Raw genomic sequence first — 27,312 nt, 5'->3', positions numbered from 1 at the left:
ATACTAGAAAATATTAAAATATATACTTATGCGAAGTAAGCTGCTTTCCTCTGTTTCTCCTCGCTTCTTCTGGATGCACTTGTTGTGCTTTCGGCTTTTAGTAAGAAAACATGTTCAATAAAAGTAAGGGATTATACTGAAAATATATCAGAAAATACTAAAATATATACTCATGTGCAGTAAGCTGCTTTTCTCTGATTATACCCGCTTCTTCTGGATGCACTTGTTGTGCTTTCGGCTCTTCAGTAAGAAAACATTTCCAATAAAAGTAAAGAAATATACTGAAAATATACCAGAAAATACTAAAATATGTACTTACGCGAAGTAAGCTGCTTTCCTCTGCTTCTATCCGCTTCTTCTGGATGCACTTGTTGTTAGTAAGAAAACATTTTTAATAAAAGTAAAGAAATATACCAGAAAATACTAAAATATATACTTATGGGAAGTAAGCTGCTTTCCTCTGCTTCTCATCGCTTCTTCTGGATGCACTTGTTGTGCATTCGGCTTTTGAGTTGACCGCCAAGCATGTGAAGTGAAGATGATTTGAAGTGCGCATGTTGCGCAACATGTTGCAGGACACCGCCGCATGGCAACATGTTGCACGTTGGCCGCTTGTTGCTGCCAGCCACTGTTGTTGCTGTGGTGAGTTTCGTCCGTGTTTTTTTGGCAATACGAAACGAATCGCAACACAGCGCAGCGCAGAGCAAACGAAACGCAGGCGCCAGTGTTAAGGCCCCAATGGGGCGACCAGTTGCCAACGACACGTTCAACATAACGGTAGAGCGCAGACAGAGCGAAGCACGCCATTTAGCGACGACGTTGACGTTCAACGTCAGCGTCTCGTGGGCGTCTCGTCGAACCATCAGCATCAGCATCGGCATCAGCATCAGCATCAAAGAGCATCATCGTTGAACGTTGCGCGCGCGACTTAAAAAAGTGATTTCAGTGTGATTAACTTTTGTTTTATTTTTTTGCTGTGATTGCAACGGAAACGGAACTAAAACTCAATTCAGTTTGTGTGTGTGTGTGTGTGAATGGGAATGTTCAGCGTGAGCAGCGAGGATGCCGATGCCAGCACAACGTCAATGTCAACGTCGACGTCGACGGCCGATGGAGCTGCGTACAAAGCGTTGCTCGATTATTATGCCAACGCTCAGAGTGCAGCGAGTCACATTGTCTCGTTGACGCTGTCGCCGCTGAATGAAACGCTGGCCGGGATGGCGGTTAATGCCACAGGCGGTGGCGCCTCCAACTGCAGTGTTCGATGCAACGACAGCTTCAATGATGTTAATGATGTTGATGATTCTGCACTCGCTGCGAGTAATTTCTATGTGATCACCGAGTCAAGCCTCGACACCGAGTCAACAGCGAGTGCAACAATGAGTGCAACAGCAACTGCAGGTGGAGCTGGAGGTGGAGGAAGTGCCACCGAGATGCCTGTCTGGCTGATACCCAGCTACAGTGTGATCCTGCTCTTTGCTGTCCTCGGCAATCTGCTGGTGATCTCCACACTGATGCAGAATCGTCGCATGCGCACCATCACCAATCTCTTCCTGCTCAATCTCGCCATCTCGGATATGCTCCTCGGTGTCCTCTGCATGCCCGTCACTTTGGTTGGCACGCTGCTGCGCAACTTCATCTTTGGCGAGTTCCTCTGCAAGCTCATCCAGTTCTCGCAGGGTAAGTGTGGACAAGTTGTGTCTTTGGGATTAGGTCAGTGATTGGTGCTCCACGAATTCATAAACAGTGCTTGACTCGAGTCCAATCGATTATGCTTTGCATACTGTACTTAATATTCAAACAAAATCAAATCTAGTTTAGTTATATAAAGTGGCAAATAGTCTAAGGCTAGTATGCTCTGTTTTTGTGGACTTAAGTTGCATAAGTCACACATCTCTCAAGCAACAAAGTGACAAAGTGTAAAAAAACATATTCTTTATTATATTTCTTAAAGTTTTCAATTGAAAATTGTGCTCGAAAAGGTTTCTCGTTTTTAAAGAACTAAAAACGAAATACAAAAGTTTTAATAAAAGTGATTTTTCACTTTTCTTAAGTATTTAAGTTCATTTAAAGTTTTGTTTTATAATATTTGGAAATACAAATCAATGAAATCGTTTCAAGAATGTTTCCCATTTTTATCGAAACTTAACTGTATTCAAATGTTCAAAAAGTTCAATAAGAAAAATTCTACAAGTTTTGTTAATACATTGTTAGTCTTAGTTTAAAATTTGTTAAATATTTATTATTTCAATGATTCGAAAACATATGTTATTTAATGATACTCTAAATATAATATTCAAATGATTATTCAATTTTAACAAAATTGTATTTTTCAAACATGTTTTTAAAGCTACTTTAAATAAGGAAATAGTTGAGATATGCATTTATTTCAATTTACTATTATTGAAAAAGAAAATTGGTGTATTTAGTTCTTTTATATACACTAAACATATTTCGAATTTCAGAAGTTCGTTAAGATAAGAATTCATATACAACACTTATTATTATTTTTATTTACTATATTTATCATATTACACTTTTCATTTTTAATAACCTGAAAAGTTTATCTGCGAACTTGAAGTAATTATGTATGCTGAATTTAATTCATAAATAATTTAATAATTTTATTTATTCATTTGTGTGTGTGTGTGTGTTTGTGTGTGTGTGTAATTGTCAACAGTTTGAGCTCTGTAACAGTTGACAAAACTTTGGCGAAACTTTTGTGTTACACAAGGATTCATAATCTCAGTGCATATTGAATACATATATAATTGCAATTAGCTGAACTTGTTGAAATTCTTAAGTTGAGCAAGAAATTGCGGTGAAAGCGAAGAATAATCAAGTCACAAAGTGATTTTTGAGTTATTTAGCTAAAGAATTAAAAACAATTTGCACTTGAATTCATTTTAAATGTATAATAAGTTGGTTGTTAATAGCGTAATTATTATAACAAGTATTATTTTTAATTTATGTAAAACCTAGTTTTATTTTTGATATTATTATGATTATTATTTCATATACTTTGATTGACAGTTTGGTGTATTTTGAAGTCTATGGCATATTTTAATATACTAATTATTGTCTTCGGTAGAATTTAGTATTTTTTTAGTACATTACCCACCGAGAAATTTTGATTTATTAAAGAATAATACCACACCCGATTGTAGCTTTATCATTATCATTATAAATATAAATAAAGCTCCAAATAAATGTTGCAGCTCTTTTTCATGATGTTGTAAAGTAAAGCGTGTGTGGCATGCAACTTGATTGCGTGTGTGTCTCGAGGTATGAATTATTGTTCTAGTTGTGGCATCATATATAAATGCTTGTGCACTTTTGAAACGATTGACATTTGTTCCATCGTAATTAATGGATTGCAATAATTGATTCCAAGCGATAAGTTGCGCAAGTTTAACTAAAGTGTTGACGACTTTCGCCGCCTTAATTGCGGCAATTTAATGATTGATTGTAAATGTCAAACGAATGTCTTGTCATTGAGGATATTTTTGGCAAAGCATTTGAGCTGAGATTAGACAGCAAGATATACATAAATGTATTTATAGAAAGACAGTCGTGCGAAATGATTTCGACGCAAAGGCAATTATAATTTAGGGGGCCAAATATGTGACTAAGTAAACAGATTTCGCATTCAAAATTGGAAATTCGAAAATTCCACATTGCAATTCAAATTCATTGCGTATGAGTGTCGTCTGCATGTGGCGACTGTCACAAATAGTCATGTAAACTAACCCATCTTCCATCTTCCATCTCCCTTGTTATCCTTGTCACTTATCCTGCGTCGCTGTCGCTGTTGTTGTCGATGTTGTTGCCGTTGTTGTGGCTGCTGTTGCTTGTCACATTCGTGACTCCCATTAAAATTACTCGAATTAAATAACAATTTATATATTACAGCTTTCATTTATCGCTCTCAGCTGTCCGTGTCGCTTTTCGTCCTCCTTCATCTGTCTGTCTGTATCACTCTCTCTCTCTCTCTTTCTTTCTGTCTGTCTGTCTGTCTGTCCGTCTGTTTATTTCAATTGCCATCGCTTGCCGTGCTTTTCAGCTTCAAGTGCGCGACATTTAAATTACGCACACACCAAGTCCACTAAGCATTTCTCATTTTTTATTTGCCAGATTCTAGCATTGAATTTACAGTACACACTTGAAGAAAACAAAAAACAAGCACATAAAAGAAGATTGAAATTCAAACAAAAATTTACAAAAAAAGTGAATTTCATTTTATAGATTGAACAGTATTGAACAAAAATACATTTTTCTCTCCTTATTTTGTATTCCTACTTAACTTAATGTTATATAGGATTTTTAGATTAGTTACATTGTCGTTTGGTTAATTGTTTGGCAAGATATTTTTATATTTATTTATTTATCATATTTTACATTGAGTTTCTTAATTATCATTAATAATCTTATTCACCTAATAAACAATCTCTATTTTTCGTACATTTATATATTTAAAGTTAGCATTTTAAATTTAAATATTCATTTTTAATAATAATATATATGTAATTTTCTCAACTATTGTTAGACTCTGTCAATGAGAAGACTTATAAATAAAATTAATGTATAAAAGAAATGTTTATCGGCACTAAATTCTTGAGTTGATTATATCTTAACACATTTAAAGTAAATTATTCTCTTGTGTATAAACACTTTAGTGCAAAAGTTTGTCAATTTAAGAATTGTTTTTAAAATGTTTATTTTATCTTGTTTACTTTGGAATGTTCACTTCCTATTTGAATAAGTGGCAAACTACAGAAAAGATCTCCGAAAAAATGTGATTTATTTGAGCACAGTGTAGGTCAAGAATATCTCTTTGATTGCCGATAAATGTATTTTGTAGCCACAACTTGATTTATTAATATTTGTTAGAGGCAAATAGAATTTGTTTGCATAAACATGGAGGATATCTTCTAGTTAAGTGAGTGAAGGCAACTCACATGCATGCTATTTTTATTCTTCTTATTTTTATACTCCTTGCCTATAGGGAAGATGAAGGGTATTTTAAAAACTAAAATGACTAAAAGCATGAAAATCAAAACATGTTGTGAATATGGTATATTTGCATACCAAGTGGTATATTTGCGGTATATTTGGTTAAACTGGTTTGGTTTTAGTGCTTGGCATAAAGCATTTTAATGTTGTTCGTTCGAGATGGTATATTTTTATACCAAGTACTGTTTGTTTTGGTATATTTGAGGTCGATTTTGTTAAGTCATAAAGGTTTTTATAGTTGTTTATCAGTGACGGTATATTTTCATACCAATTACTGTATGCTTTGAAGTATATGTGGTTAAAGCGTTTCAATCTTGTTCAATCGAAATGGTATATTTTCATACCAAGTACTGTTTGTTTTGGTATATTTGAGGTACATTTTGGTAAACTGTTTTCAAAATTTTTGTTTTTAGCTTAAAGTATTTTAATATTGTTCTTTCACGATGATATATTTTCATACCAAGTACTTCCAGTTTAGTATATTTGCAGTATATTTGATTAAACCATTTTAAAGTATTTCAATCTTGTTCAATCGAAATGGTATATTTTCATACCAAGTACTGTTTGTTTTGGTATATTTGCGGTTAATTTTGTTAAGCTGTTTTCAAACTTTTTGTTTTTAGCTTAAAGTATTTTAATATTGTTCTTTCACGATGATATATTTTCATACCAAGTACTTCCTGTTTTAGTATATTTGCAGTATATTTGATTAAACCATTTTAAAGTATTTCAATCTGGTTCCATCGAAATGGTATATTTTCATACCAAGTACTGTTTGTTTTGGTATATTTGCGGTACATTTGGTTAAGCTGTGTTCTAAGTGCTTTGTCTTTGGCATAAAACTAATGTTGCTCGATCGAGATGGTATATTTTCATCCTGAGTACTAATCATGTTAGTATATTAGCGGTATATTTGGCTAGTAACAAAATTCTTGCTTGGTATTTGTCGAGACGAGTAGCGAGTATCTCAAAGTCGAGCACACTCGACTGTGGCATCGTTTTCGTTTTCGCTTTCGTTTTCGTTTTTGGCACTGCGTATTGATTCACCCTCGTCGACAGTTGGCAGTTGTCTCCTCCCATGCGATTTGTTGCGCTTCTTTTTGCCGAATTTGTTCGGCGTTCTTTTGTCATGCAAATGACATGCAAAGCGAATGCGGAGGCGCCAAACGAGCAACATGTAACAGAATCATATTGGGCCAGCAAAAAAAATAAAAGAATAACAACAGCCAAAGAAAAAAAGGAAAAAAAAAAAAAAAAAAATAGGGAAAGAAAGGAAAGCAATACATGGAAAAGCCTTGGCGAAAGCGAAAACAATGACAAATTGAAAACGAGACGTTTCGCGTTGGCGTTGGCGTTGATGTGTCCAGTGGTCCAGTCAAGTCCAAATGTGGGCCAGGACTTAAGAATGCCAGCGTCTTCTTTCCTGTCCTGCCCACAAAGAAAAGCGAAGCAAAAACAAAATGCGTTGTGCTATATGAATTCCGTATTCCATATTCCGTATTCCGTATTCCGCTTATTATATGCCATAATTTGGGTCCAGATTAAATCAGGACGCGTATTTTCTGCATTATTACTGGCGTGTGGCACACGTACTTTACGGGAATTGTAATAATTTTCGATGCTCACCACTCACCACTCACCACTCAGGACCTTCTACTCATTTTGAGTGTACGTTGTGGGCATATTCGCGTGTAGTTTGAGTTCGCTTTTATTATCTAAATAAACAACAAGTACTCGCATATTCACTTTGTAATTTATCTAGCTGCGTTTGAGGTGTGTGTGGGATATATTCAATTTGCGAAAGTTAATGTTAATATTTAACCTTCAACTCTGACAACTTGGCACAGTTTGCGTTGGATATTTTATTTCGGTTTGTGAAGTACAATATATTCTTATTACATTCATTATGTATTTATTGGCATGTAGTATTTAAAAATCGTTTAATGGTATATCTTTATACCAAGTTATCTCTATTCTGGTATATTTGCGGTATATTTTCTATATATTTTAGATATTAATACAAAGTTTTCTTTTTATCGGTATATTTGCGGTATATTTTCTATATATTTTAGATATTAATACAAAGTTTTCTGTATATCGGTATATTTGCGGTATATTTTCTATATGTATTTATTGACATATAGTATTTGAAAACCATTCGATGGTAGATTATAATAAAAATTTTCTTTATATCGGTATATTTGCGGTATATTTTCTATATTCATACCAAGTTCTCTTTATGTTAGTATATTTGCGGCATATTTTATTCAGCCTTCTTCAAATTTGTATGCAATTAATAATTATTTATTTTATTACAAGCAGAAATAGTAAAGAGTATTAACATTTTAAATAAATTTGTTGTACTAAATTCAATTTGATTTTCATTTTCATTTTGAAATTTCTTTTTTCGAATACCTTTTTTTGTGTTTCATATTTTCATTAGAGTCCATATTTAATCCTTTTATTATTTACTATTTTATTTATTTAGCTAATGCCCTGAAATGAGGTTCGCTATCTTTTCGCCTTCTTTTCTTCCTTGCTTATCAGATCAGTTTATTTTATATTACAGTAGGTTAACAGATCATGTTATATAACATTGATATTATATATACTTATACATTGTTAATGTAAATAGTTATTTATGAATATAGTATACCAATAATTATAATATTGGAAATATTGTGTTGAGTGGTGTATCTTTTGAGTATAGTCCTATATCGATAATCCAAATATAGACTTCGTTTAAGTTGCAGTATTTTTTGGTATACTAAAAATTTAGTATGTTTCAAGATTTGTCATTTTCAAAGAAATGCACATAACTTGTTAACCACAGAAGTATTTGATTAATCTGGTAAAATAATTATTCTGAAGTTTAATGCCAATCTTCTTAATCGAGTTGTTTCCTAAAGTCAAAGTTTCACCAGGGTATCTAAAAGTCGAGCATGCTCAACTGCAGTCAAGGAGCAGCAGCAGCAGCAGCATCGCTGTGTTTATGTTTGTTATTATGTGCGTCGCTTACACAAGTTTCTAAATAAAATTTGTTGTTGACCTTCGTTGGCCACAGCAGCCAGCTTAAGTGGGTGTGAGTGTGAGTAACTGTGTATGTACTTGTGTGTGTGTGTGTGTGTGTGTGTGTGTGTGTTCGTCCTGCTAATGCGCCTACAACATAATCATAAACATAAGCAACAATAAGCAACGAGCGGCGACCTAATTCCGCCTAATTGTCTGACCAAGCTTCGTTCGCTTCCATCGCCATTGGCATCGGCATCACAATCGCCAACTCAGGCTTCGGCTTCGGGTTCGCTTTCAAAATCCGACTACATTCATTTCCATTTCCATTTCCATTGGCAATGCTGCTCTGCTACTTCAAGTTGACAAAAACTGTGCCACCAAATTACTTTGCTCCCACGCAGTGTGAAAACATTTGCAACAAAGTAAAGTCCTGTGGCAAATGCCTTTTTAATAGAATCAGACGGAGGTCGTTATTGTCCGTTGCCGCTGACAAGTGTTTGATTTGAAGTTATTTGATGGCTCTTCCGGCCTCCGGACGTACGCCTACAGGACTCGTAGTGGACCCTCAATGGCCACTTTGAATAACGCTCCTAGAAAAATAATTATTCTATTCCTTTTTGCTGTGGTCGCTGCTTTATTCTTCACAATATTTTCAGCAAATAATTCGGGTTTAGGCTAAATACCTGACTTGTTAGCAATTTAATTGCTCAGTAATTGAAAGGTTGCAGAGAATGTGTATTGAATATTGAATAAATCAATTAAAATTTCTATTTTGATTATCCTTTAATATAAGTCAACTCTTTCAACTTATTTGTAACATTTCTTGTAACTTTGTAAAAAGAAATTCGATGGAAAATATGCAAACTTTACAAAATATGAAAATTTGCAAATCAACGCAATTCTAAAAGTTAAACTTCTTGATCTATTTTGATGAAAATATACAAATATTAAACATATGTAAAAACTATATTATTTTCATTTATTTATTTTACTTTTAAATAAATATAAGATTTAATTTTAAATTTGCAGTTTTTGCAAAAATATTCTGATTGCATAAAGTTATAAAATTGAAATGCAAAAATCAATTCAATAAGGTTAAAAGTTATTAAATATTTTGATAAATACGATTTTATTATATTATTATATTTATTAAAATTCTTGCTTCTATTTAATTTTTAATTAAGTGTGAACTTTTATCTATTTATCTTGTACAAAAATTTCTAAACAACTTTCATTTCGCTACTTAGAAAAAAAATTTCTGAAGGAAATATGAATGCAATAAGATAAGATAATATTAATCTATTTAATATAAGTACTGTTTTATTATAATTTTATTTTTTATTTATTATTCAAACTTTACTTTATAATTCTACTAAATATTTCAATACATAAAATGAAATGAATAAATAGAATTTGATTTTATTTGATATTTGTTTTTCAAGTGATTTTTTGTATTTACTAATATTTTGTGTAAACTAAAATAAACTAAAACCGGGATATACTCGTAAATAAACATACCGAAAAAAGTTCGATCTTTCTAACAAAGAAGTTAAAACAATATTATTGCATTTAATATATTTAAATACCATTTTAGTTGCCTGTGAACTCCTTTAACTATTATATTTTACATTTATTTTGTGTGGAATAAATGTACACTTTGTTGTCGAATTTTTCAAATAATTCAAGTTAAAGCTAGCAGCAAATATGCAAACTTGGCTTAGAATTTATATTTCGAATTGTGAAAGTTACATTCCTTAATTTATTCTGATTCATTTCAAACACAAAAGTATCTCTATGCAAGTTATTTAAGGTATTTAATGTGAGAAGCAACAATTGGCTGAGTGCTCGCAAAATATTTAAAAATGCATACGCAATTTTCTGGCTCAAAGTAAAGCTCAACTTTAACTCATAAAGCAGCAGCAAATAACTACAATATCAGCTTCAATATTCGAGCCAATCTGTCCAAGGCTTTTTTTATGTCAAACTGTCCAGTTGCTGGATTTGAGTGCGATTGACTCTCTCTGTGTATGTGTGTGTGTGTGTGTTGCTACAAAGAGGAAATTTTGCACACAGAAATACAGTAAAGAAACGCTCTATATATGCCACATACATACATATATTTTTCTTTTATAACTTCAACTACTGTGCATATTTACACAATTTTATGGTTTTTCCCCAAAGCATAAAAGAAACAAGTAAGAAAGCTACAGTCGAGTGTGCTCGACTGCGAGATACCCGCCAGACATTTTGAATGAAAGCAAAACAGTGCGGTATTAATTTTAAAATATACCAAATTAATATACCACAAAATACTACAAATATACCAAGTCAATATATCGCAAAAATACCTAAAAATATACCAAATGTCATATTTGATATATTTATATAGTACTACATACGATCATAATATACCACAGAGTGCAAAATATACCAGATCGTATTTCTTAAAGTACAGAAGTAATTCATAAATATCTTTTACAAATTTGTTTTCGATTGCAATCAAATTCTCAGGAATCATAAATACTATAGTCATTATTGTCCATACCTAAATTCGCGACTCTAGCTAGAGAGACATGTATATATCGTGTCGACTGATCAAGAATATATATATTTTATGGGGTTGCCTATTACATTCATTTCATGCCGACACAAAGTTATAATACCCTGCTACCCTATGGGTAACGGGTATAAAAATAATATGAATATACATATGCATATGCGAAAGCAAGGAAAGAGTGACATAAAAATAGAAAATAAAGAAAGAGTTGGAGTTGGATTGGGCATGTGTCTGTCTCTTTGAGTGGTTGTTATGTGTTTGTGTGTGTGTGTGTGGTTACGTATGTGTATGTGTTCGTATCCTTGTTGCCCACTTTTGTTGACTTTTTTGGGAAGCTTGTCGTCAAATATGAAGCCTCTGCCTCGAACGCTCGTGCCAGTCAATAAAACGATTCACATGCGATCATAATAATAAAAAATTATTTTAATGCCCTCCACATATGCGCTTAAACACACACCAGCACACCAGCACACCAGCACACAAACACTCACATATCCTAAGCCATAAATGTGCTGGCTCATTGCCAAAGTATTTGTAATTTCGGCTAATTGACGGCATTTGAGCTTGAGCCCCGCAAAATTATGGATAGTATTTTTAGCCTGATGGCCCATTATCATAATTGGGTTATGTTTAAAGCAGTTTTCGGCGAGTCGATTAAAGTCGTCGTGTTAAGCTGCTGACACTGAGTTTAAGTTCAATTTTATACGCACATTTAATTGCGCTGTTAATTGGCTACATAATAGTAAATAGTACACTGAAAAAAAAAGAGTTGCGAAATCAATACTGTTAACAATTTTCGTCTTGAAATTAGAAAACGCATTTTGATTCCCAGAATATTTTGTATAGGACCAAGTTGTTAAGAATAAGAGGAAAAAATCCTATAATTTTAAGAGCACAAATCTTATTTTAAGATAAGAAAAGATAACATTATATTTTATTTTTTACTAAGGTAAAAACTAAGATATTTATATTACTTTTTTTGGATTTACCCGAATTATAATGTGTACTATTTTATTATTTTGAGAATTACATGTTCATTAGATTAATATTCTTAGTCACAGTTGTTTAATCTATTTTAAGAACAAAATGTTCAAGATGAACGTTCTTAAAACTATTAATTTTTCCAGTGTATATATATTATGAAGTTGGTGGGTTCTTTTGATTAAGTCGAATTTGTTTTCATTGCCAATTAATTTGAATGTTTACGAACTCGGCTGCTTTTTGCCTTGTGACAGGTCTTAGGTTAACGTTTGGGTTGTGCTTGTTTTTTTTTTTGTTTGGGTTCGCCTCGTTACGTGTTGCTAATGACGATAATTTAATTTCATTCATTTGGAATGGTTGGCCAAGCAAGTGGCCTATTTGATTATTGCTAATGTGCGTTTGTGGCACTTAAATACAGGTTACACATACAGTCAAAGTGCAGCTCTTCTGGCCAAAGCAAAGTCACGAGTCTGAGCAAGCTCATCAAGTGTGTGCAGAGTGAGTACGAGTAAGAGTTCGAGTAAGAGTTTTTGCCCCATGGCCGAAAACTCATTAAGCAAATTGTGCAACCTGCCAAGGCCTCCATTCAACTTTTCTTCTCTGCAGAATCTACTTTGCTCTGCTTTGTTCGTTTCATGCTCTCTATCTCTCTGTCTCTGTCTTTCACTTGGGGCAATAAAAACAACAATTGTCACAAAAACAAACAAGGCTCTGGGCAGCATAGACTGCAGCCACAGCCACAGCACCCGAGTACTCAGTACCGAGTACCGAGTACCGACTACCACATATTCGTTTAATCCCAGCCCCAGTTGCTGTCGACCGGAAAAATAGTCCAAGCTTCGACCAAATCCTTGCCACTCTACAATCCATGTCCTTACACACGTCGTGTGTGTGTGTGTGTGTGCTGGTGTGTGGGTGTGTCATATGTCCACTTTTACACACTTGTTTTTTCTATTCAAGCGTGTGTGTTTGCGTTTTGCGCCATGTTAACAACACATTTTGCATTTTATATTAACGTCGCTAGGCATTAAAACTTTTGTTTAACACATGTTCTCTATCTCTTTCGCCCACCTACAAGCATAGACCCATCAACAACAACAACAACAACAACATTCGCATGCAACTAAATGGGTTTTTTTATGTTTCGTATTAAAGTCGGTTTAGTGTTGATTTAACGCTCTTTCCTACTGGCAAATGGAAGTTTATTTAGTTTAGTTCAAAACTGCGCGCATATATTCCACTTAAAGTGATACACTGCGTATACGCAATGTGCGCATAAGCTTACACCCAGAGTGATGCATTGCGTATACGCAATGTGCGACCAAAGTTCTAGCAGCCTTGTTGTGAGTATTATCCCATGGCTTTTCTTTGACAGCTGCTGCTATGAGCTAACGATTGATTGTTGCCTTCGAATTCCCCATTTTATGTAGTTGAATAATCACATTATTATTATTGTATTCGATCAGCACCACAAAACGATTTGAGAACAGACTTTGGCTAAGATTATTGCACAAACAAATAGAACAATTTGAAATTCCAAAGGATATTAATTGCATACAATATTAAATATTTTATTTGAGCAAATACAACTCACTTGATATTTAATTGATTCACTTCAATTGTATTCACATTCACATTCAAGGATTTATGCACTTTGTATAATCCCAAGAACATTAAATTCTGTATTTTGGATTTTCAGCTGAACTTCGTTAACAATATTGACTAACAGCTGTGCATCTGTTTTTATTATTTTAATTCAATTCAAGGGGCTCTTAAATTAATTCGCGTATGTGAATGCTGAGAGATAAATAAAGTGTTTTCGTTTTTGAATCAAGATTTCAACGAGACTGAAAATTCTTCTGAAAAATTCAAGTAAAAACTCTCTTTAAATTCTTGATTTAAAAATTCATTTAATTTGAAATGCGCTTTAGAATTGTTTAAAGAACGAAATAAGGTATATAAAAAATTCAATCAAATTAAATCAAATGTTTTTTTTTTTTAAATTCGATTTTAGCAAAATAGTAGCTATTCATAAACAAATGGATAATCTGGTTAATTATACCCGCTACCCATAGGGTAGAAGAGTATTATAACTTTGTGCCGGCAGGAAATGTATGTATCAGGTAGAAGAAGGCATCTCCGACCCTATAAAGTATATATATTCTTGATCAGCGTCAACAGCCGAGACGATCTAGCCATGTCCGTCTGTCCGTCTCGCCGTATGAACACCTAGATCTCAGAGACTACGAGAGATAGAGCTATAATTTTTCGACAGCATTTGTTATGTTTGCACGCAGATCAAGTTTGTTTCAAATTTTTGCACGCCCAATTCCGCCCCCGCAAATCAAAAAAATCGAATAACAAGCGTAATTTTAAAGCTAGAGTTGCGAATAATAACTATAGTAGTTATGATTCCTGAAAATTTGGTTGCGATCAGATAAAAATTGTCGAAGTTATAAAAGAAATACTTTTGTATGGGAAAAAACGCCTACTTATAAGGGTCTTAGTTACTTTGGCTGACAATCTGGTATATTAAGCCGTCTATGGTATATTTTGAATGCGGTACTATATTGATATACCAAACATACCATTTGGTATATTTTTAGTATTTTTAAGTATTTTCGGTATATTTTCAATATGATACCGCAATATTTTGCCTTTATTAAAAATGGGTAGCGGGTATCTCACAGTCGAGCATACTCGACTGTAACTTTCTTACTTGTTTTTTTATGTTTTCATATATTTTCAAAGTAATAATATATCGAAATACCAAATATAACCTTTAGAATGATTTTGTATTTTTTCGATATATTAATTTGCATTTGCTATTTATAAACATATGGATAATCTAGTATATTTTTTACTCTATGATATATTTTCAACATTATAATTTTAGTTTTAATATATCGATAAACCAAATAAACCCTTTAGTATATTTTTGTATTTTTTCGGTATAGCTGTCTTACTTTTTAATTTTACTTCGATTTTTTTAAGTTTTATATCTGAACCAATAAAGCTTTCAATATCAGAGCTTAAAATCAAATTTGATTTGATTCACAATTCAGCTGAATTAATTCTTAATTTTAAAGGCTGTGTAAGTAATTTAACATGATGTAATAAGCATCTATGCATAAGAAGAGAAAGAAAGAGTCTAAAGTTGAATTACATAATTCATTAATTATTTCAGAATTTTCTTTTATTTCCTCAAACTAATGAATGCATCGTTCTAGCAAATTATTCTTTACCGAAACGAGATGGAATTAAAAATTGTATTTTGAATAATGAATTATGCTATTATTGTGCTCAGTGTATGTATAATTATGGCAAGTGCAAATTAATTGCTGCACATTTTCCAGAATTACTCGGTACATATCGATCCAAGACATGGCAACTTGTGCCAAAAAATTGCGAAAGAACTATAACAATTAACAGCTATATAATCCATTGTACAATGCTTTGGCATTCAGACTAAGCACAGCAGAGTGAAGTAAAGAAGCATTTATGAAAATTCTCTGCTGCAGCTCTCTGCTCTGATATGTATTCAAATATCCTCAGGAGAAGCGGAAAGTTGAGTAAGATTTCACGTAACTTTGAACTTTGTTTTTTTTTCTTCTTTTTTGCGCAAAATGTGCTCGAGTAGTTTTCACTCGGTTGGGCAATGCATTTGCCTGATTGTGTTGGCTAATGACTCTACCGGGCCCAAGCAAAGCTCCAAAGCAACCAACGAGAAGGAGCTGGAGTGTGTGTGTGTGTGAGAGAGAGAGAGAGAGAGAGAGAGCATGTATATTGTTATTTCAATTTTCACTGAGATGTTTTCTAAAGCAAAAGTTGCTAGCATTTGGGGATTTGCTTAGAAAGAAGTTTTTAATGAATGCACATTCGCAGCAAAATTCTCTCTCTCTCTCTCTCTCTCACACACACTTTCTGCTCTCTTTCTTTGTCTCTAGCTCAACCGCAAATTCGATTAAATATCACTCGGTTAAACTCGCAAACCTTCATAGAGAAAACTTTTGATACATACTCATAGAATATGAGAATATGCGAAATCTGGGCTGACGATTTAGTCTGCGTAGCCACTTTAAAATACTTACTTAATTTGATAACAAAAACAAAAAAAAAAAAAAAAAATGGGGAGAGAAAACAGGCGGGCGCTGAGTACTTTGTCAAGTTTGTTTCACTTTTGAGTTAAATAGAATTTGAGCGTGCCAAGACTCGAATCTCGGTTTTTCTTCTGTTTTCTTTTTTTTGGTCTAACGTCAAAGTTTTCGCGTGGCCCTCGGCGCAGAGACCTCAGGACTGAGCTCTTATATTCCCTGTGATTTCGGCTCTTAAATGTCGGCATTTATGTGTTAAGTCTATTGAATTTAAACGAATTTGCCAGTTTGCTTTCGCTGCAAAGTTTCTCAAAATACGGCATTAAAATTTTGCACAGTCTGAGCCCGTAGATTTTAAAAATAACCCAAAATGGAATCAAAATTCTGACAATTGGGCAACTTTTCTAATATACTCATAACATAATTGATTGACACGGACACAGCTTTAAAGCGTTCACAATTTGCCACGCAACAAAATAATAAAATTGAAATTGAATTGGAATGCTTAAGTATCATCAACATTGATGCGACTAAAAGATCCATTTAATAATTTGGTTAGAGAGGAGCTTAACTTGAGAACACGCACATCCATGTTTTTAGTTGCATGCGAATTATGACTAAAATCAACATTTTAAATGCACGAAAGAAAGATTAAGAACAACTACTCAGTTGATTCTTGGCAAACTAAGTTTCAGCTTCGACAGCAAACTGCTGCAAGTTGTGCCAAGTGTTGCGAGGCGTGTTCTACACTGGTCAACACAGACGTGCCGTATGGTAGCACAGAAAGATTTTGCACAGAGCAAACAACTTTGAGAATGTAATTTTGAGACCCGTTTCGCTTTTGAAACAATTGTAAGAGCGTCTATTTAGTTTGTTCAAATGCAAATGTGCAAAAGAGTTGAATGTTCATTAGGTATACTAGAATATATTCAGTATATATTTTAGTATATTTTCAGTATGTGTTTATTCAACATATATATTAGCAAATGTTTTTGATTAAATGTATATGTTTTTGTATATATTCAGTATATATTCTAGTATATCTGCAGTATATATTTTAATATATACTCAGTATATGTTTAAGTATATATTCTAATATATATTCAATGTATTTTCTAACACATATATTCAGTATATATGCAGTATATATTCAGTATATGCTTAAGTATATATTCTAGTATATATGCAGTATATATTTTAGTATATACTCAGTATATGTATACATTGAGTACACATTCTAGTATATATTCAATGTATTTTCTAGTGCATATATTCAGTTTATATGCAGTATATATTCAGTATATGCTTAAGTATATATTCTGGTATATATGCAGTATATATTTTAGTATATACTCATATATTTTAGTATATATTCAATGTATTTTCTAGTTCATATATTCGGTATATATTCTAGTATATATGCTGTATATATTTTAGTATATACTCAGTATATGTTTAAGTATATATTTTAGTTTATATTAAAGTATTTTCTAGTACATATATTCGGTATATATGCAGTATATATTTTAGTATATGCTTAAGTATATATTCTAGTATATTAGCAGTATATATTTTAGTTTATACTCAGTATATGTTTAAGTATATATTTTAGTATATATTCAATGTATTTTATAGTACATATATTCGATATATATGCAGTATATATTTTAGTATATACTCAGTATATGTTTGAGTATACATTCTGATATGTATTCGCTATATATTCTAGTATATATATTCGGATATGTTCCTGTATTCCTAAAAAAGAAGTAATACATCAATATACCAAATATACATTTCGGTATATTTCAGTATTTTTTCGGTATATTAATTATGTATATTTTAACGATGATACCGAGAAAACAAAGACAATTTTTTTCAAATATAATTTTTAATGAATTCACGAATATTCATGAAGGTTGTGACTCAAATAAATGCACAAAAACAAATTTGAACGGGTCTCCCATAATCAGTACATTGCTTCAGCTTTATTACTTGTTGTTTTTGTTATTTTGCTTCTTCGTTTAGCAGCTGCATTCAGTGTGAAAAACCTTGAGAGAGAGGGAGAGAGGGAGAGCGTGAGGACATCTGACGCGGTGACACGAAGGATGGTAATGAATGAAAATCAGTTAAGAACTTTGCAGCGTCTGAACTGGCAAAAAGACAAAAAATATAAGAAAAAAACTTCCAAAAACAAGTCGAAAAAATTCGAAAAGTTTTGTAAGCTCTGCGCAAATTTATAATTTGCCATCTTTTAAGTCAAGGCACATCAATCTCGACAGCATGCAGAAATTGACATGACGCCAGGAGAATGGGATAAGCTTGTCTTACGAATCCGAATACGAATACGAAAACGAAAAAAACGAATTCGTATTCGTATTCGTATTTGCGCTGCAGTTGAAGTTTCTTTCAGCCAACAAAACTTGGTAGCAAACGTCTGAAGAGTCACGCAAAGCTGACTGCAAAAATGATTTAGAAAACCAATTAATAATTGTGAAAGCTAGAATTTTAAAGAATTTCACTTGCAAACTGAAAAAAAAACAAGAGTCTAACTACAAATTTGCAGCTGAAAATCAATCAAATTAAATCTCAATTTTTATTTATATACATATGTTATTTTAATGACCGCTTTTAATTATTAAAGGTGAAATAATAATGTGAAATTCAAACGAAAATATTGGCAAATAATTTAATTGAAAAATGCTTCATTTTGGCTATGGCATTTGAATCTATATTACATTTCATTTACATTACATTTTTATTATTATTTTTGTCTTCGGGCTAATCTTCTAAATTACAAATATTTCAAATATTAAATATTACAAATTTGCGGCTAAATAGGAATTCGATTAAATGACATTTTATTTAGTATATATTATTTTAATAACAGAATTTTACATAATTGAAATTGTAGAATTTGAAATGTATCCAAGTATATTTTGTCATTGTTATCATAGAATTTGGAACACTTTTTAATATATCATAATATTTAATTATTATTTTTGACTTTTAATCTTTAAATTTAAATAATCTTCTAAATTTAAAATAATTTCAATATGTTTAGGTTCAAATCAATTAAATTAAATGACATTTTATCTTATATAAATTATTTGAATTTCAGTTTATAAAATCTACAAAATTTAAGCACATACATGGAATAATTCTATTTTATTTTATTGAATATTTAAGTTATAGATTCGTTAAATATAATTTATATATATTTGCATTTATTATCATTTTAAGTTCCAAATTAAATCGAATTAAATTTAATTGATGTTAATGTGAATGGCAACCATTGACAATGCTATACAATAAGATTATTTGAGAGGCCACCTGGCTCTTGGAGCACCTAAAATTGGCGTCAGAGTAAACAATTGATGCTGTTGGTCGATGCTTTTCGTTTGTTTGCCAGTTGCCAGTTGGCAGTTGTCAGTAGTTGCCTTGGCCATTTTATGCGGCATTTCCCAGGTGCACAGCGTTTGTGCATTTCTATTTTTTTGTGCTTATATCGATTGCAACTCGTATTCCAATTCAACGTGTCCGTGTCCAGATGTGTTCCCTGTGCTCTGACCTTTTGCTCCAAATGCTTTTGCGATTCGATTGCTGTTTATTTCTGTGTGTTTGCTTACAGAGCAGAGCAGAGCAGAGCAGCAATGTTGAGAACTGGCATTAAATAACCAATAACTAAAAATTCCATCAAACTGTTCAGCATCAGCTATCACAATTTTGCTGTTGATAGCTGATAGGTGATAGATGATTGACTGCGTTGTTTGTTATAAAAATGTCGAACTATGTAGCTTGGTGTTTGTTTACAATGCAACGGGTGAAATACTCGTATTGTAGTGAACAAATGGATTGGCAAATAAATGCAATTAAATTTTGATGTAAACAAAACATATTGCATTGAACTATTGTACGGATTCACGGCAATCAATGCCGAAATTTTCTACAACGCAAAGCTAAATTAATTTTCATATTTTTTCCATATATATATATATGTATATATTTTGTATGTTTTGCCAATGCAATTGAATGTGTTAACCTATTGCATGATTGGCAAATAAATACGAAAAGTTTACCACATTTTCTTCAACTGTTCCGTCGATTGTTTTAAATTGAATTATTACGTTTGATGTGTCACTTAGCCCATATGAATGCAGTTTGCTGTGTGTTTTAGTACAACAACGAGTGTATTCAAGTGTATTCACAAAGCTGGAGCCACAAGAATTTACGTCTGAATTGTGTTGCATACTTTTGGGGGGGCAGAGCGCAAAAGCATCTCGAAATATTTGGCACTTTGGCACTTTGGCTTTTGCCTTTTGCCAGCAGCTGCTGTCTCTGCTGCATTTTTGAAGTCTGTCTGATAAATGCATAAATTCTTGTGACACAATACTCACAAAAATATGCTGCGAATGGCAGTGAAGCGAGCAAGAGGGATTGCGTTGGGAAATGTTTACTGTTTAACTTTGGTTTGGTTTGGCAGCTCAACAGTTTGATTGATTCGCCCAAAGCGCCATGACAACTAAATCATTTTAAAATACAAACACAATTTGTAAGCGTCTTACTGCTCTGAGTGTGTGTGTTGTGTGCTGTGAGTGTGTGAATGAATTCGAAAGTGGGCCTACTTTAGTACGTGAATGTGCGAGTGTAATTCAATTTGCAAAATGCAGAACTGACATCAAATGGGAAGCGGGCAAAAGACGAGCAAACATTCGAGCACAAATTCAATTTCATGTTTTCTTTATTTACTTATTTATTTATACATACACATGCATGTATACATACATACATACACATGATAGATGCCAGTGGTTGTTGCTGTTGTTGTTGCTGATTGAATTTGATTTGTTCGAAAATCTTCTTGAAGGCCAAAAATTCCCGAGCTCAAATTCAGATTCAGATTCAGATTCGGATTCGGATTCCGCTACCAATTCATCTACAGTTACAGTTTCGGTTTCGGTTTCACATTCAGATTCTGATTCAGATTTAGCAGCAGCGAGATTCCAAATCCAGCCCCGTAGGCCGACGTCGACGTGTTAAGCATATTACGTATACGACACATTGCCTACAGACCCCCCCACCTCGCCGAGTCGAGGACGAGGACGAGACGAGCGAACATAAATATGCGAAGCGAGGCGCTGTGACAGGCCCCAAATTTATAAGCGTCAGTTGGGCGATAAAATTTGATTGCCGCAAATAAAAGAGGGAGGAGGCGGCAGAGCAGGGCATGACGTATAGTATGAAGTATGCGGCATGGGGATGGGGCATGGGCCATGGGCATGTCCATGTCCATGACAGCAACAAACAAGCCCCCGACACACGCCCATAAAAACCACAAAATTTGTTTAGCCAGCTAAAATACAAACGGAAGCGATTATAAACGCACACGGCAATGCCAATGGAAATAGAAATGGCAGTGGCAATGGAAGTAGAACACAGAACACAGAAGCAAGAACAAGAACAACACGCAGACCAATTGGAATGGCAAAAGGTTCAATCCGGATGACATATGGCCATAATGTGTGCGTGCTTAGGGCCAAGACGACCCTTTCCGTCTCCTGTGATTACGACTTTAAGTAGCCCCGATTCTTCAACGACGGCTATTTGCTCATATGCCAGCAATTTGGTAATAGACCATTGCACAGCATTGTAATATACAATTTTAGCTACACACTTGCATGCGTGTTCTGAATTCTGAATTCTGAACTCGCAACTAATCAGGTGCATGCTATATATTTAGATTGGCAAATATGTCTCAATTTTTCCGAATTTTCCTGCTCGTCACTTATTTACTTTGCGTGATTTGAATATTTCCATACTTTCCAGTTTATTAGCCTAATATCCTGTTCTGCCTTTGACAGAACACGAAGATGAATTCAATAACAAATAAGCTGCACTTAGTCAACATTTCTTTGTGCATTTGTCAAGTCAACTTGATGCGTCATAAATATTTCGCCGTAGTCAAATTCGATTTAATTACGTATGTATATGTGCGTCACTCAATAATACAAATCGCTTACAATAAATTGAAAATGTCACTTCAAAGTGGCATTTTTATTTACGAAATCTTATGCCACATTTTATACTTTCAGTTCAGTATATGCTGTAGTACATAATCAGCTATTTATTAGCATATGTTCTGGTATATATTCATTAATATGTTCTCGTCTATATTCAGTATATATTTTAGTATTATTTCAGAATATGTTCTTGGATATACTGAGTATATGTTTTAGTATACATTCTAGTATATTTTCTAGTATGTATTCAAATATATATTTTAGTATATTATATATTCAGAATATACATATATTAAGTATATGTTCTTGTATATACTCAGTATATATTTTATTATATAGAATAGTATATGTAGGGCAGATGGGCATTATATGTTGGTATATTTCAAAAGTAATAATACATCAATATACCAAATATACATTTCGGTATATTTCAGTATTTTTTCGGTATATTTATTTAAACGATAATACCGAAAATGTAAAGACAATTTTGTATAACATACTTTTGGTTAGCTAACTATAAATTCAAAATGTCAATTTAAGTGGCATTTTTATTTACGAAATCTTTTGCCACATTTTATACTTTCAGTTCAGTATATGCTGTAGTAGATAATCAGCATATTTATTAGCATATGTTCTAGTATATAAATATGTTCTCGTCTATATTCAGTATATATTTTAGTATATATTCAGAATATGTTCTTGGATATACTGAGTATATGTTTTAGTATATATTTTAGTATATGTTTTAGTATGTATTCAAGTATATTATTATTAGTATATTATTATTATTTAGTATATATTCAGTATATAATGTATGTGTTCTGGAATATACTCAATATATGTTTTAGAATATATTCTAGTACTTATGAACAGATGGGTATTATAGATATACTTCAAAAATAGTAATTCATCAATATACCAAATATATATTTCAGTATTTTTTCGGTATATTAATTTGTTGTACTTAAACGATAATACCGAAAATGCAAAGACAATTTTGTATAATATATTTTTGTTAAGCTAACAATAAATTGAAAATGTCAATTTAAGTGGCATTTTTATTTAGGAAATTTCATGCCACACTTTACACTTTCTATTCCGGCTGACGTCGAGACTCTATTACTGAACTTTGGCACAAAACTTTGTTAGTTGTACAAAACAAAAAAGGGATGTTGAATCATAGTCATGCTAGTTTGCCATTTATTGTTTAATTGGGCTTTTACCCATTTAATTGGATACACGAAAGTTTCATGTCCACAACATTGCATTTGCTGTTGCTACTGTTGCTGCTGTTGCTTCTGTTTCCCATTAGAAAGAGTTCTCTCAACTTTCGTTAAAGTTTTCAAACTCCACAGCAATTTTTGCCCACAATGCATATATTATATACTGAACATTTTCGTTTTATAATTTTGCTCAATCTCCGCAAAATGTGATGTGTTTCTCGAGACCTGAACCCAAATTGAATAGAAATATCTCCCACTGTGTGTGTGAGTGTGACAAAAATAAGTGTTCAAGCAATTTTTTTATTGTAGTTCTTGTTGTTGTGCAGAGATAGAGAAATTTGTTGGGCAGCAAGCAAGAAGAGACTGAGGCAAGTTGAGGTTAATAAAGAGGGAATGCAAGCATTTTTTTTTGTTGTCGTTGTGCTTCTCGAATTACTCATTTTATCACTTGACAAAGAATGTAATAAGCTGGAACACACGCTGTCCCTTTTTTTTTTTCTATTTTGTTGCGTGTTTTGTTCGTTGTTTAGCAAATTTAATTAAATTATTTATAAATGAGAGCCTGACATTCATATATATCTTGCTACGCAGAATGAAGCAACACAACTGAGCACTGATTGTTTAAGATGCGCTGTTATTTGTCAAAGAAACTTTTACTAGAAATGACAAAGAAATCGCAAGATATTTCAGACACTTTTACTTAATTAATTAAGGCGATGTTATTAATATCTTTTTTTTTTTTGTAAATACTTTCGTTTTTTAATATATAATCGAGCTAGTTCTATAAAAAGTGATAAAAGTTAATATAAAATTTCATTTTGTATTTCAGTTTCCTTTCTATAAAGTATACTTTAATGAAAATATGTATATTTTACTTTTCTGTCATTGATGATACTTAATTTCATTTGCCGTAAACTTGAAATATGATTTAGAATGATTTAGAATATGATATGTTCAGTGTTTGGCCTAGGTCATAATTCTGTCATATTTTTAATGAATTATTTTTGTGGATACTAGAATTCATAGTAATATACATACTATTTAAACTTTTTTTCAATGAAACAATTTTGTTGGAAATTTAGACCGGTTATTAGCCAACGATTTTTAAAAGAAGATATCATCTTTGAGATTAAATTTGAATTAAATAATGTTAATAACGTTTAAAAATGATAATATCATAATTTATAGCATAAGCCCAAAAATTAAAACCAAATATTGAACCTTAGTTATATTCGTAGTATTTTATTTATCCAGTATTTTATTTAAAGTATTGTTGTATTAATTAGTTAGCCTTTTTTCTCTTTTGCAGCGGCCTCCGTCGCCGTCTCTTCGTGGACCTTGGTGGCGATCAGCTGTGAGCGATATTATGCCATCTGTCATCCGTTGCGCTCCAGATCCTGGCAGACAATAAGTCATGCCTACAAGATAATCGGCTTCATTTGGCTCGGCGGCATCTTGTGCATGACCCCGATAGCCGTCTTCAGTCAATTGATACCCACGAGTCGACCAGGCAAGTCAGATTTGTATTTAATTGCGATTGCATTTCATTGGCAATTGTGGTAATCTTTTAGGCTATTGCAAGTGCCGCGAACATTGGCCCGACCAGGGATACGAACGTTTCTATAATATAATGCTGGATCTGATATTGCTTGTGCTGCCTCTGCTTGTGCTATGCGTGGCCTACATATTGATTACGCGCACTCTCTACGTGGGCATGCATGTGGGTGGCAAGGATGTGAATGCCAGGACAACGCCGCTCAGCAGCTGCAATCCACAGCCGGCGGCAGCAGCGGCCGCCATTGCTGCCACGCCTGGCAGCAGCAGCTGTATTCTTGTTCTCAATGCCCCCGCTGAATACAACGGTAAGTTCGTGTGTGTGTGTGTGTGTGTGCGCTAACGAATCGAATACATCAAATGGGTATGTTTCGTATTCTCTATTCTCTCTATTCCCCATAGAAAGCAGCAACAACAACAACAGTGGCACCACAACAACGACAACTGCAACAGCAACAGCAACAACGACTCTGACAACAACAGCCACGGCAACAACAACGACTTTGACAACGGTCACACTGGCCAAGACATCGGCATCCTCGCCCAGTTTGCGTGTCCATGACGCAGCGCTGCGTAGGTAAGCCAGCTAACATAACATAACAAAGAAGAGGAAGTTGAAACTCTCTTGACCTCAGCCTTAAATAACAGTTAGCTTTATTCTCGACTTGCAAGCTTAAAGGAACAGAAATCTTTATGAATGAAAATATTGATGCGAGTTTAGTTGTTATTATTGCTCAGATACTATAAAGGAGCCTATCTCTAAGTGTTAAAATATATACCAAAAGATTTTTTTTTTTTATTTTTAATGAAGCTCTTGGCTAGCACTTTAATTAAAGCTAAGACTGATTTTTCAATTGTTTTTATATTTTAAGATAATAACATAAATTAACAAATTCCAACGCAAACCAAAAAACGAACGAATTCATAGATTTTATAGTCGAACAGTAAAATTTCATAAATTCAAGTGTTCAAACACAAACTTTACTTATTTTTAAAATAGTTTTAGTTTATGTTTTTTTACTATAAATAGTTACATAATCCTCCAGAGAATTATATATACGTAAATATCAATTTTGATAGGAAAGAATTGTTTATAACTTGAGTTATAAAATTCCTTTATAGATGACAAAATTTGGGTTGAAAAGCTTTTTTACCTACATGCTTATTTACTTACTTCAATTCGTTTAAAATAAAGTTTCAGCTTGGCTAAAGAACTTCACATATTGAAAATGACAAGCCCAGCTTTTGTTACATATATATGTACATATACATATAACTATTTTTATTTCATACACACAACTATTTTTATTTCATTGAAGCTTTTTGAAATGTGAAAATTTTTATGACTTCTGTAAGCTTCCATAGTTTTGGGAAATTTGAGTATTGAGTCCCCCCCCATACTAAACTATTTTTTTTAACTGAGGATTTTGAAGACACAGTTTATCATCTGTGTAACAAATTAAATCAATGATTAAAGCTAGTTAGGACTAAAAACATCCTTTATAATTTGAGTAAAAATTTCAGCTTCTTAGCACTTGTCGCTTGGTCGTTGAGTGAATTAAAGAACGAATCTCAAAGAACTTCATATTTATAAATAAATAGCAAAGTGCAATAATTAAGTTTATTAAAATGTATGCAATTAATTTGACAGATTTCGTATTTAAATAGGATTGACATCAGATTAACAAAATAAATAACAGGAATGTATAAATGACTGATAATTGTTTACTTAACTCTTACTTTATATATTTTATAGTTTACTTTAAATTTCAAAGTTAAAAGATGAGTTATTTTAATAAACTGCTAGCCTTTGACTGTTTGCTATTGGTTAAGTATTGGGTATAATATTTGCTTTTTAAATGAAGTTTGTTAGGACTTTGACCAATTTATCTTAAAGAGATTGTTGAAGTGAATTAATCGCAAACAAATATTAAATATATAAAAACATGACTTGCATTGATTTGTATTTGAAACAGATCGAATGAGGCCAAAACGTTGGAGAGCAAGAAGCGAGTGGTGAAGATGCTGTTTGTGCTCGTGCTGGAGTTCTTCATCTGCTGGACACCACTGTACGTGATCAACACGCTGAGCATGTTCATCGGGCAGGCACTGTACGAGTACATCGACTACACATCGATCAGCTATCTGCAACTGTTGGCCTACTCCTCGAGCTGTTGCAACCCGATCACCTACTGCTTCATGAACGCCAGCTTCCGACGCGCCTTTGTCGACACCTTCAAGGGTTTGCCTTGGCATCGCAGTCGCGGCGGCCTCTCGGCCAGTCAGGCTGGCATCCCCAATGTGGCCAACAACAATCCCGGCCTGGCCATGGACACCTGGCGGTCTCGGTCGCGTCACGAGCAGCTGCTCAACTCGGTGGTCTACACAAATAGCGCAGCTGCTGCCGATAGTCCGCAACTCTAATTAGCGAAGAAGGAGAAGGAGAAGGAGAAGGAGACGGAGGAACAGAAGGAGTTAACTCTTAATCAATAATCGTACTATACGTGTAAATATGTAAATGCTGGCGTGGCTTATGGACGTTTTTTTTTTATAGTTTTTTTTTACATAAGATACATAAAGTTAAGTCCTTTGATGTTTCAATTAAACTTCCTAAGGTTGCTAACATACAAACGAATAAATAAATAAACGAAACGAAATTAACTATTTACTCAAATCGAAGTTTCGATTACGTGTACTCATATTTATACTCACTTTACATGCTCCCCAAAAATACACACAATATTCGAGGAACATTGCTTCCTTGTGAAGTAAAGGTAATTAAGAAGGACTTCTGCTGGGAATTGATAGTGTTGAAAGTTGGCCACTTCTTGTGCGGCTTGCGGACTCGAAGTTGTCCT

At 33.2% G+C, this 27,312-nt stretch overlaps 1 protein-coding gene across 1 annotated transcript; it reads left to right on the top strand.

The window, feature by feature from the left end:
- The first annotated feature begins 764 nt into the window (after window positions 1-764).
- Window positions 765-27,092, top strand: LOC132796844 (cholecystokinin receptor). The gene is made up of 5 exons (XM_060808165.1): window positions 765-1,680; window positions 24,210-24,410; window positions 24,472-24,762; window positions 24,857-25,031; window positions 26,431-27,092. Exons 1-5 carry the CDS (start codon window positions 1,035-1,037, stop codon window positions 26,876-26,878), a joined length of 1,761 nt encoding a protein of 586 aa, XP_060664148.1. The 5' UTR covers window positions 765-1,034; the 3' UTR covers window positions 26,879-27,092.
- Window positions 27,093-27,312: the final 220 nt, after the last annotated feature.

The sequence above is a fragment of the Drosophila nasuta genome, chromosome X (genome assembly GCF_023558535.2).
Source record: "Drosophila nasuta strain 15112-1781.00 chromosome X, ASM2355853v1, whole genome shotgun sequence".
Lineage (NCBI taxonomy): Eukaryota > Metazoa > Arthropoda > Insecta > Diptera > Drosophilidae > Drosophila > Drosophila nasuta.
This window is presented reverse-complemented; position numbering and strand designations above follow the sequence as displayed.